The sequence below is a fragment of the Ursus arctos genome, unplaced genomic scaffold (assembly GCF_023065955.2).
Source record: "Ursus arctos isolate Adak ecotype North America unplaced genomic scaffold, UrsArc2.0 scaffold_5, whole genome shotgun sequence".
NCBI lineage: Eukaryota > Metazoa > Chordata > Mammalia > Carnivora > Ursidae > Ursus > Ursus arctos.
Genome location: NW_026623067.1, coordinates 87,400,886 through 87,413,651, shown reverse-complemented (window position 1 = coordinate 87,413,651; position 12,766 = coordinate 87,400,886). Strand labels below are relative to the sequence as shown.

The 12,766-nt window shown below is 34.9% G+C and overlaps 1 protein-coding gene across 10 annotated transcripts in view; it reads left to right on the top strand.

Moving 5' to 3' along the window:
- Positions 1 to 12,276, top strand: part of PJA2 (praja ring finger ubiquitin ligase 2) — a 128,269-nt gene extending 115,993 nt beyond the window's left edge. For 9 of the 10 annotated variants that reach the window (XM_048220807.2, XM_057307529.1, XM_048220806.2 and 6 more), the window contains 3 exons: positions 5,934 to 6,048; positions 6,434 to 6,555; positions 8,962 to 12,276. In XM_048220807.2, the coding sequence (XP_048076764.1) occupies positions 5,934 to 6,048; positions 6,434 to 6,555; positions 8,962 to 9,087 (363 nt within the window). In that variant the 3' untranslated portion in view covers positions 9,088 to 12,276. Of the gene's footprint in view, positions 1 to 5,933; positions 6,049 to 6,433; positions 6,894 to 8,961 lie in introns of those variants that run through there. The other variant, XM_057307530.1, reaches the window with a different exon arrangement.
- The last annotated feature ends 490 nt before the right edge of the window (positions 12,277 to 12,766 follow it).

Here is a 12,766-nt window from a genome sequence, read left to right as displayed (position 1 = left end):
AGCAAAGTCCTTCGTGCGATCTCTCCAGAGCCCTCTACTGACAAAACCTCATGCTGGCCAAAAAGGGAAAAATATTCAAAAGGCCCAGATCTATTTTAACAGAACAGAAATGAAAGGTGAATTTGGAGCTAAGAGTCAGTAATGCCTTTCCTGGCACACTGTTTTTCTTTTTGCAGCCTCTGCAAATTCAGTGTCAAATTGGTGTTCAGGATTATTAACTTTATTTACTAACTCATGATGAACCTTTTTTGCTTTCCCCTTTTTTAGTTCTCACTTTGCTTAGGCCTTGGCCCTGTCCTCTATTGTAAGTCCCCACAGATCCTTTTTGGAAAGACATAGTTCATTGTGAGATTATCTGGGCTAAATCCTGGAAGAGTATATAAAGGTTACGTCTGCCATCCAAGAGAGGGCAACGTTAACTGTCAGGCAGAACCCTCCTCCTACATGGGAGGCTCAGTTTGCTTTTTATTGTGGTAACATGCACATAATGTAAAATTTACCCTTCTTACCATTATTTACTATATAGTTAAGTAGCATTAAGTACGTTGTAAACAGTAACTCCCTCCTCCTCCTCTCCCCAACCCATGGAACCACCGTTCTACTTTATGTCTCTGTGAGTTTTACTACTTTAAGTACCTCATTTAAGTGGAATCATACTGTATTTATCCTTCTGTGACTAGTTCATTTCACTTAGCATATGCTTTAAAGATTCATCCATGTTGTAGCATGTGTCAGAATTTCCTTTTGAAAGCTGAATAATATTTCATTGTATGATATACCGCATTTTTCTCAGCTTTATTGAGGTATAAGTGACATATAACATTGTATGAGTTTAAGGTATACAGAGTATTCGTTTGATACACTTACATAGAGCAAAGTGATTATCACATTAGGGTTAGTTAACACCTCCATCACCTCACATAATTTCCATTTTTTTCCTGTGGTAAGAACATTTAAGGTTTTTACTCTTAGAAACTTTCAGGTATATAATACAGTATTGTTAATTATATCACCATGTTAATACATTAGATCCCCAGAATTTATTCATCTTGTAACTGGAAGTTTGTACCCTTGGGCCACCATCTTCCTGCTTCCCCTACTCCTCACCATTCTACTCTCTGTTTCTGTGCGTTCAGATTTTTTAGATTCCACATTTAAGTTATATGATACAATACTTATGTTCTCTGACTTATTTCACTTTGCAGGATTTTTTTCTTTCTTATGGCTGAATAATATTCCAGTGTGTATATATAGGTACCTCATCTGTATCCATTCATCCGTTGATGGACACTTAGGTTGTTTCCATAGCTTGGCTGTTGTGAATAATACCGCAGTGCACATAGGAGTGCAGATATCTCTTCAAGATCCTGATTTCATTTTTAGATATATACTCAGAGGTGAAATTGTCGGATCATATGGTAGTTCTGTTAATTTTTGGAGGAACTTTTATACTGTTTTCCATATTGGCTGTACCAATTTACATTCCCACCAACCGTCTCCAAGGGGTTCCCTTATCTCCTCGTCTTTGCCAACACGTTATTTCTTGCTTTTTGGTGATAGCCATTGTAACTGTTGTGAAGTGATACCTCATTGTGATTTGGTTTGCATTTCTTTGGTGATTAGTGATGTTGAGCATCTTTTCATGTACTTATTCGTTCATGTGTCTTCTTTGGGAAAATGTTCATTTCCTCTACCCATTTTTAAATTTTTTTTATTTTTATTTATTTATTTTTTTTTTACTGAGTTATTTGAGTTCCATATATGTTTCAGATATCAACACCTTATCAGATACATGATTTGCAAATGTTTTCCTCCACTCTTTAGTTTGGCTTTTGATATACAGAAGCTTTTTAATTTAAAGTAGTCCACTTAGTTATTTTTCCTTTTGTTGCTGTGCTTTTGTTGTCATACCTAAAAATCATTGGCAAGATCAGTGTCAAGGAGCAGTGTTTTCTTCTAGAAATTTTATGGTTTCAGATCTTATGTTTAAGTCCTTAATCCATTTGGAGTTAATTTTTGTGAGTGGTGTTAAGATACAGGTCCAATTTCATGTATGCAGTTATTCTTCTGCATGTGATTATCTGATTTTTCTGATGTCATTTATTGAAGACATCATCCTTTCCCCAGTGAATATTCCTGGCTCCCTTGTCAAAAATACTAATTGTCCATATATTCCAGGATGTATTTCTGGGTTCTTGACTCTGTTCCACTGGTCTATGCGTCTGTTTTTATGCCAGTACCATACTGTTTTTGATTACTACAGTTTTGTAGTATAGTTTAAAATCAGGAAGTGTGATGCCTTTGTTCTTTGCTTTGGCCGTTCAGGGTCTGCAGTGGTTTCATACAAATTTTAGGATTTTTTTCTATTTCTGTGAAAAATTTCATTGAAATTTTGATAGGAATTACATTAAATCTATAGATTGCTTTGGGTAATATGGACATTTTAATACTAATTCTTCCAGTTCCTTAACATGGAATATCTTTCCATTGTATCTTCAGTCTCTTACATCTTTCAATTTTCAATAAACAGAATCTTTCACCTTCTTGGTTAAGTTTATTCCTAAGTATTTTATTGCTTTCGATGCATTGGGATTGGGATTGTTTTCTTTATCTCTTTTTCAGATATTTCATTGTTAGTGTATAGAAACACAACTGATTAATATATCTTGATTTTGTACCATACAACCTCCCTGAATTTGTTGATTAGTCCTAACAGCTTTTTGGTGGAGTCTTTAGGATTTTCTATATAAAAGATGATGTCTGCAAACAAAGACACCTTTCCAATTTGGATGCCTTTTATTCCTTTTTCTTGCCTGATTGCTCTGGGTAGGACTTTCAGTACGGTGTTGAATAGGAGTGGTGAGAGTGGGCATCCTTATCTTGTTTTTGTTCTTAAAGGAAAAGCTTTCAGCCTCTCATTGTTGATTATGGTATTAGCTGTGGTCTTGTCATATATGGATGCCTTAATTATGTTGAGGTACGTTCCTTCTATACCTAATTTGTTGAGAGCTTTTATCATGAAAGAATGATATATTTTCTCAAATGTGTTTTTCAGTATCTATTAAGATGTTCATATGATTTTTATCTCTTATTCTTTAAATGTGGTATATCATATTTATTGATTTGCATGTGTTGAAACCATTTTTGCATCCAGGGATAAATCCCACTTAATTGTGGTGTATGATCCTTTTCATGTGCTGTTGAGTTCAGCTTGCTAGTATTTAGTTGAGGATTTTTGCATCTATGTTCATCAGGGTTATTGGGCTGTAATTTTCTTTCTTACGTCCTAATTTGACTCTGACAGCAGGATAATGCTGGCTTCATAAAATGAGTTTGAGAGTGTTCCCTCTCTCATTTTTTTTTTAGAAGAGCTTCTTGAAAAGGGTTGGCTTTAATTCTTTAAATGTTTGATAGGATTTTCCAGGGAAGCCATCCAAACCTGGGCTTTTCTTTGTTGGGAAATTTTTGATTACTGATTCAATATTCTTAACTTGTGTTAGTCTGTTCAGATTTTCTATTTCTTCTTGATGTCGGCATGTTGTGTATGTTTCTAGGAATCTAGCCATTTCTTGTAGGTTATCCAATTTGTTGGTGTATAATTATTCATGGTAGTCTCCCATGATCCTTTGTATTTTTGTAGTGTCAGCTGTAACCTCTCTTCTTTCATTTCTAATTTTATTTGAGTCTCTTCTTTTTTTCTTAGTCTAAATATTTATCATTTTGGTTTATTTTTTTAAAAACAGCTATTAGTTTTATTGATATTTTATATTATTTTTCTGATTTCTGTTTCATTTATTTCTGCTCTAATATTTGTTACTTCTTTCTGCCAACTTTTGACTTCATTCTTTTTCTGTTTCCTTGAGGTGTAAAGTTAGGTTGTTTATTCGAGATCTTTTTTTTTAATGTAGGCATTTATCACTATAAACTTCCCTCTCAGAACTGCTTTTGCTTCATCCTATAAGTGGTGACGTGTTGTTTCCATTTGCTTCTGTTTCAAGATATTTTTTTATTTCTTTTTTGACCCTTTGGTTGTTCGGGAGTGTGTTGTTTAATTTTTACGTATTTGTAAATTTTCCCATTTTCTTTCTGTTGTTGATTTTTTTTGTTTCTTGCCATTTTGGTCAGAAAGAGAGTTGGTATGATTTCAGTCTTCTTAAATTTGCTAAGACTTGTTTTGTAACCTGTCATATGATCTATCCTAGAGAATGTTTTGTGTGCACTTGAGAAGAATGTGTAGTCTCTTGCTGTTACATGGAATGTTTTGGATATTCTTAGATCTATTTTATCTAAAGTGTAGTTCGGGTCTAATGTTTTCTTTTTTATTTTCTATCTGGATGATCCATTCTTTAAAGTGAGGTGTTCAAGTCCCCTACTATTATTTATTGTTGTAGTATCTCACTTCAGATCTGCTTTTATTTGCTTAATATACTTAGGTGTGCTGTAATGTTGGATGCATATTTATTTGTCATTGTTATATCCTCTTGATGAATTGACCCTTTATCATTAAAGAATAACCTTCTTTGTCACTTGTTACCACTTTTGGCCTGAAGTCTATTTTTTCTGATACAAGTGTAGCTACCCCTGCTTTCTTTGGTTTCCATTTTCATGGAACATCTTTTTCCATCCCTTTACTTTGAGCCTGTGTGTCCTTAAAGCTGAAGTGGGTCTCTTGTAGGCAGCATACAGTTGGGTCTTGCTTTTTCAATCCAGTCAGCCACTCTGTGCCTTTTGCCTAGAGAATTTGGTCCATTGACATTTAGGATAATTACTGATAAGTAAGGACTTAACTAATACCATCTTACTAATTGTTGTCTAGCTATTTTGTAGTTCTCTTTTTCCTTTCTCCCTTTCTTGCTGCCTTCTTTTGTGACTGGATTTTCCATATTGGTATTGTTTGATTTCCTTCTCTTTATCTTTTGTGAATCTAACATAGATTTGTGCTTTTTGGTTACCATGAGGCTTACGTAAAATATCTTAACACTCTATTTTATGGTGATAACAACTAAACTATATTACATACAAAAATTCTACTCTTGTTCCTCCCTTTTATATTTTTGATGTTACAATTTACCTCTTTTTATATTGTATATTGTTAACAAATTATTGTAGCTATAGTGATAACTCCTGTCCTTTAACCTTTATACTAGAATAAAGCAGTTGACACATTACTACATTATAGTACCATAATACTCTGAATTTGACTGTATACTTACCTTTACCTACCACAGTTTTGTTTATCCATTCATCCATTGATGGGTATTTGGGTTTCTACCTTTTGGATCCCATATCTGTAAATCCCACCTGTAGTTCTAATTTAATTGTATCCAGAAGGCTAATCAAACCACAGAAGGATTATAGTAGGAGGTCATATGATCTGTTGTTCCATTCATCCTTGTTAGAATAGTAGCTTTATATAGACATTGAACCCCTAAATAAAGTTCACATCCCAGATAACCTAGTAATATTAGTGAACTCATCGTGTGGGTGTGCTGATTCTATGCCATGATAGATACAGCCATTCAGGAATACATTATTTGCTTCTATACCTTGAACATCATCAGGTAACCTCAGTCATATTTTATCTTTCCTATGTTGAGCCTGTCCAAAAGTGTTTACTTTTTTTCATGTTGTTGATTCCACACAGGAACTCATAAGTTGGAAGAGGTAACCACTCTTCTGAAGATACAAATATGGTGGGCAAGTAGATGGTTATTGAGACAAGATAGATTTTTATTGTTCTTGTGAAAAGTACGGTGCTTCTTTTGGTATGTTTTTTGATGGTGTGATGGTGGTTCCTTTTGGGAGGAGACAAAAAGGGCAGGGGACTGAAGCAGAAGAGAATAGTGGTGCATATAATTTTGAAAGATACCTTAAAAATAGTTTATTACTGTTTTAAAGTGTTTTCTAACAAGGAACTGTGATGTCTTTTTCAGACTGCACTGGCACATTTAGAGTCTCTTGCAGTGGATGTTGAGGTGGCCAATCCACCAGCCAGTAAGGAGAGCATTGATGGTCTTCCAGAGACCCTTGTTCTTGAAGACCACACTGGTAAGGACAAAGTTGATCTCTGATGTCAAATGACACATTGCATGTTTAAGTATATTATCAATGCACCTGAAAGAGAAAATACTGACTGTTAGAAACTTTCATCAGTTTTTCTATGAAACCAGATTCTGACAAACTTTCACCTAGTAGAAGAATATTTTTAATTTATTAAGTCATGGGCTGGAACAAATGTGCCCCAGCCAACTTTTCTATAAAAGCAATATTTATTAAATTCCAAATTGTCATGTATTGCAGAAACATGTTTGCAAATTACTTTTTCAAAGATTGGGTCTTCTATCATAGGTATCATCTGTGAGTTAATATGTTGATTTTCAGTTTTATTAAAATTGAACTCTGTGGGATTGATGAGATTATTTTTTGTTTTCAGCGATTGGTCAGGAGCAGTGCTGTCCAATCTGTTGCAGTGAGTATATTAAGGATGATATAGCAACAGAGCTTCCCTGTCACCATTTCTTTCACAAACCTTGTGTCTCAATTTGGCTACAGAAGGTGAGTTTTATTTTTACTTTTTTTGGAATTAATATTTTAATAGTTCCTCCTGAAAGTTAATGATGATAGTATCTTTTATGCCTGTTTTATTTAGCTACATACTCATAGTACTTTTTAATTAAGTGTTAAAAATTGATTACCTCTTGGGGCACCTGGGTAGCGTAGTCGTTAAGCGTCTGCCTTTGGCTCAGGGTGTGATCCTGGCATTCTGGGATTGAGTCCCACATCGGGCTCCTCCACTGGGAGCCTGCTTCTTCCTCTCCCACTACACCTGCTGTGTTCCCTCTCTCACTGGCTGTCTCTCTGTCACATAAATAAATAAAATCTTTAAAAAAAAATTGATTACCTCTTAATGATTACAGATTAATGATAATGTGAAACTATTTTACTAACATTTCTAAAAAAACAATATAGACAACACTAATTGCTTGACATATTTAATCACTTTTGGAAATGATTAAATATCAAAAAATTATTTTAGGATAAAACTAATTAGATCTTTAATCATATCCCTGAAATTTGTGTTTTTGAAAATATCACAAGCAAAAAAAAAAAAAAAAGCCTTTGGCACTACTCAAAGTACTATAATAATATACAGATATTCTGCTAATACAAATCAATGTCTTTGAAAATGTATATGAGAAATATGTAATCACCTACCATGTACCTCTTATTCCAACTATATATATTCTCCCTAAATATTTACCCAATAATTTTTAACAACATTTGAATTACTTAAGAAAAAAAGAAAGAGTCTTACTTAAATGTTCTCTGTGAACTATATTTTTACATAAAGTATATTTACAGGCAGTAAGGTAGAAATTCCCAAATCACTTTCACAGCTTATTTACTTAGGGATATAACTCCCTCTTTTCCCTACAGCCACTCCCTTCCTTGTCCCCTTCCTCTCTTTCTCCCCTCCTTCCTCCTTTCCTTTCTTTCCTTTCTCTTTCTTTGCTGTTGCTACCCTTCTACTGCCACTTCATGGATGTCCAAGTTCTACTTAAGATTTGTAAAATCCAATGCAGAAATGTTCACTATTCCATTATAAAGTTTGAAGTTTCTCTCTCAGCTTTCAAGGCCTTCTGTGATCTAGCCCCCAGCGTGTTTATTCAGATTTACTCGTCTGTACATTTGTTGATGTTTGCTTAGCTGGTGTAGTTTTCCCCCGTACCATCCGTAAGATTAGATGATCTAGGTAGGGCTAGCTTAAATCCCACCTTTTCTGTCCTTCATATACCCTTTATTTAAATTCCCATGATAGTATCTAAGCCTTAAGAAGGATCTAAATGTTCCTGCTATGTGTCAGGCGGTGGTAGATGACTTGTGTATTTTCTCATTTAATTCTCACAATAACTCTGGGACATACTGGGACATATCCTTATTCATTTTCCAGTGACTGTTACTCATCCAGGGTTACACAGCTGGTATGGGTTGATTTGAGACCACATTGATGTGACTCTAAAATGTTGTTGTTCACGCCCAGTCTGTATGGCAGGAGCACAATAAGTGCTTGCTAAATTAAATTCTTGAATTGTCAACATTATATATGTTGTACAGCTTTGAATTGTCATTGAGTTGGCTCTAACCCAAAGTAATAATCTCCTCGGTCTCTTTCCCATCAAGAAAAAGCCTTTCCTCTGGGGAAGAGATCCCCAGGATACAAATCTTTGTTCAACAGCATGATTTCTATCAGGGCTGCCTCTTTGAGAGGAAAAAACATATTCTCGAGGGGATAATCTATCACCAGATGACACATCTCTATAATCTTTGGTCCAAGGATGTACTCACAGTATGACTGCTTTCCCTGTCCCATCTTCCTTCCTAGTTAGCAGGCACTTAACTCTCCATGTCTTCTTGAAAAGGAGTTCTATGGCTAATAAGGAAGGTGTGAGGCCCATCTGTTTTGACATAAACTTAAGTGAGGCTTCAATATATGTAAGGGAGGACCATCCTAGGGGATGATTTGGTGATACAAATATGTGAATTAATTAGGTCTGTGGTTTCTCTAATGTAGGCATCATGGAGTAAATAATAAAACTACTTCAGTTCAGGTGAGGACGTGCCTTGTGATTCCTTGCTCACACTCCCCCATGGCACCAGTGCTGGGCAAGGAGTGTAGTAGACTCTCCGTTAATTCTAAATGAAAGACGACTGACTGAGAGATACAAACACAATTAGGAGACACTATTCACCCTCAAAGAAATTAGAATCTGGTTGGGATAAAGAGGAAATAGCATCACAATTTTGTGTCTCTGGATTGTGTGGGTTAAAGTTGATTTAGTTTTTGTTTTTATTTGATTTGTTTTTTGTGTAACAGATACTGTTTTCTTTTTCTTTGCTAAGATATTGTGTGGCAGTTAAGACCTTTCCTTTGGCTCTGACCTTGTTTTCCTCCCCCTCTAGTCGGGAACGTGCCCTGTGTGCCGCCGCCACTTCCCACCTGCTGTCATCGAGGCATCGGCAGCTCCATCCTCCGAGCCTGACCAGGAGGCACCCCCTTCTGGCGACAGCTCTGCAGAAGCCCCCTAAACCTTAACGCTTGAATGCGATCACTCTGTCAAAATCAATCTGCAAATTCCTTCTCAATCTGATGTGCAAATAATTATATATAAATAAATTTAAAATGCTATATATAGTCTATGCCATAGTTTAGAAAGAAGAATATTAACCTTTCTAAACTAAATTTAGGTTCGCAGAAAGTACTAAACATTTTCAAGCTGAATGTTGAAGCAGTGCATCCATTTTCTTTAGTTGAATATGTTGGTATTAATTGTAAAGCCAAGCTTACCAATTAACTCTCTCCAGAAAAAATAATCATATATGTGGCACATATTATTGGTTTTGTCTGAAGTACTGCCACTGAGTGATTATAATTAAGCTCTCCTATTTGCATCAAATGTGAAGACTGTGATCACAACAGTAGTAAAATTTGGTTTCATTGGAAATAAAAAGAATTCTAAAACATGCTTTTTTTCATTGGTCACTTTGCTTTTGCTACATCAGAACCTCTTGGTTCATAATACTGAGTGTTTGTTTTTTTTTTAGGAAGGTGTCTACTCCTCCATCTTTCCTTAACATTAGGACTTTTTAGACTGCCAAACAAAGGCTAGAATTTTGGCTTAAACATCACAAAATTTTAAAATCTTAAATGTAATCCCCTTGGAATGATTAGATAGTAAAATAATTTTTTTTTCTTTTTCTAAATGGTGGATGTGCTTAAAGTAAGGTTAGCAAAAGGCATGGGTGTTTTACTATGGTTGGTGCTTGAGGTAAGGCTAGTGAAGCTTATGAACAATCTAGTGTGCTCAGTGTTTGGTATGATGAGATGAATTAGATGGCCCTTATGAAATCCTTTCTCCCTTTCTACCTGGTTACAGTATACTTGAGAACATTCATGGCACATTTGTTAAATAAATACTGTTTTTTTAATTTATAAATTTATAAATAAGTATATAAATTTATAGAAGATACAGTTTGTTTAAAGTAATTTTGTTCTGAAATATTTTGGAAAGTTTGCAAACGTGCATCAAAGTGTTTAAACATTCTGTTGTATCCCAAGAGGAAATCTGATCCTTAAAAAACCAGAAGTTTAATGGTACCAACTTTTATAACGTATAACATTGATGGGGTATAGGACAGATTTGGCCGCATCTTTTTACAACATATCTAAACCTTACTGTGTTATAATTTATTCCTTTAAAGTATTCCTGAACAAGGATTATTCATAGTACATTTTCAGCATTTGTTTCATTACACTAATTTATTTTGATAAAATTATTCACCTGGAAATAAATAATAAAAATGGGTTGTTTTGAATTAAACCAAATTAAGCCCTGGGTGAAAAGGGAGTAAATTATATGATCATCTAGTGACTATGAGCAGAACTGAACATGTAACACGGTTCCTTTCTTGTTTTACCTTTCTCTAAAGGAGAAAAGATGACCCTGACCCCCGATCTGCCCTCTAAAAGAGTTCTGTTCAGATTCTTCTATAATAGTGAGGAAATGAGCTTTCCTTAGTTGTTTTTAGGGGAAATTTGGCCCTTAGGGTCATCCATAATTATATAACCCCAAAATAAGACTGCACAGCTTTCCGTTTAGCTGATCACACCCAGTAGGCAAATATGTACAAATGGACATAATATTTAACTTACAGATGTGATTTGCTGTCAGCACCAGAGAATGATAGGTGTTAGAATACCACATTTGAGCAAGTAGAATTGTAAAGCACGTAGTGAGTGTACATCCATCTGAGTAGTACATTGATAATTTAGTTTGGACACGTAAAAGGAGTATTTATATGGCTTCCCAAATGCAAAATTACATTTTATTTGTGTAATTTCTCTGAGTATTTATATTCCATCTCTTTTCTCCATTCTTAAATGAATTTTCACTGTTGGCACATTTGAGGCTTAAATATAAGGAACATAACACTTGCATTCTAATTTTTGCATATATTGTAAATGTGTGTCTGGTATTTACAGCAAAATACTGTGTATCCTTTTATGGGTAAAACAAAACTGAACATTGCATGCATGTAATGTGGTGACTGTAATTTAGGGGTTCTTTGGGGCTTCTGTGACTTTGGAAATGCTTACATTCAGGCCTTAATGTTGCATTAGCTAGCATGTTTTCCTTCTGATGTATATAGTCACTGTTGTATAAACTAATCTTTGCTTGTTTTCTACTCTGTGATCTTTCCATACCATATTTCATTGATGATCAGTTAGTGTCAAGGAGTCAAATCAGATTAAAATTAATTCTCATGTGTATATTGTGGAACTTTGTGGCTAGTGTGATTTTTTTTTTTCTTTTCCTTTTCTTGTTTCTTTTTTGTTGTTGTTTGTTTCCTTTAAGTAATATTGATCGGTTGTGATGCTTACTGGTTAAACTGACATTGCTACAGATTGCTCTGTAGTAAGCCACAAATTATATTTAGGCAGTATTAAGGGACGTCAGTTTTTTCTCCTAGTAGCAGCTGTCCCAAAGAAAATATTTCTTCTTTGCCTGTTAAGATTTAGCTATTATCTGCCAGTTGTTAAGAGGTTTGGGTTCCAAACTCAACCAGTAGTGTTGAGAGCTGAACTTAAGATAGCGGTTGTACTTTTTGCTTTCCATCTGTTTCTCTCCTTCATTCTTGGCTCCCTACTGTCTATAAACAGCTGCTATGAAGGAGAAAAGTTGAAAAAGAGTTGGCTTAAAAAAATTTTTTTTATGAAAATTGAGATTTTAGGATTTTCATTGTAACAAGTTGATACAAGCAGAGGTGGAAAAGTTCAGATGCCAAAATATTGTTTGATCCTCTGAAATACTGTTTAGATTCTTTCGGAAAAGTTAAGAATATATGAAGGAAAATTAGGAATAAGTATAAATATTGATAAAAATATTGTTTCTCTTATTCTCTATGTTAAGTGACTTGACCTAATTTTATTTTTTTAAAACATTTTCTTCTTCTTTGTAATATGAATGCTGATATTTAAAGGTAGATCCATGTGATTTTCTATTGTGTTTCTTAATCGTTTATCTCTGAGCTAACTAACTCTTAAGATTATTTGTGATTTGGATTTATATATAAGCTGTTAAATATATATGAACTGTTAAAATGGAATGCAAGTTTTCAAAAGCCCAGGTCTAAATGTAATGATTGGTTTATTGTTCAACAACCCCAGTCCATCATTTTCCGTGTAAATCATAAACAATAAACAGGATGTACTCAGTGGTCATTTCTAATATTTAATTGTGCAGTCACATCACTTCTATAATTTAAGCCCCTGGAGGATTTAGCATTAATGGCAAAGAACATAGCTGTTAAAGTCTGGAATGGGCTCCTGGGCATATGATTTCATAGTCCTTGAACTGTGAACTAAGAAGGCCCTAACAGAGAGCCCAGCTATACAGAAGTTGTTGATGGACTTCGGAAGGGCTCTGAAGGAGTAGTCCCTGCCCTCTCCTGCCTATGTTCTCAGCAATCCTGTGGGTTCAGCAGGGCTGGATTTCCCACAGTGACTCGGGATTGCAGAAACCCTCAAAGTTCCAGGACAGAGGCCCACCTCGCTTCAGTGGCTTCTTCCAGATCAGACATAGGATTGTTATTATATCTACCTGTTGAGGAAGATTCCTCATGACTTCCAAAGGGTTCAAAGACCTCACCCATTTCAGAAGGGTAAATTGAGTGCTGATAGGTTATGCACGCGTTAAATTAGAAAACG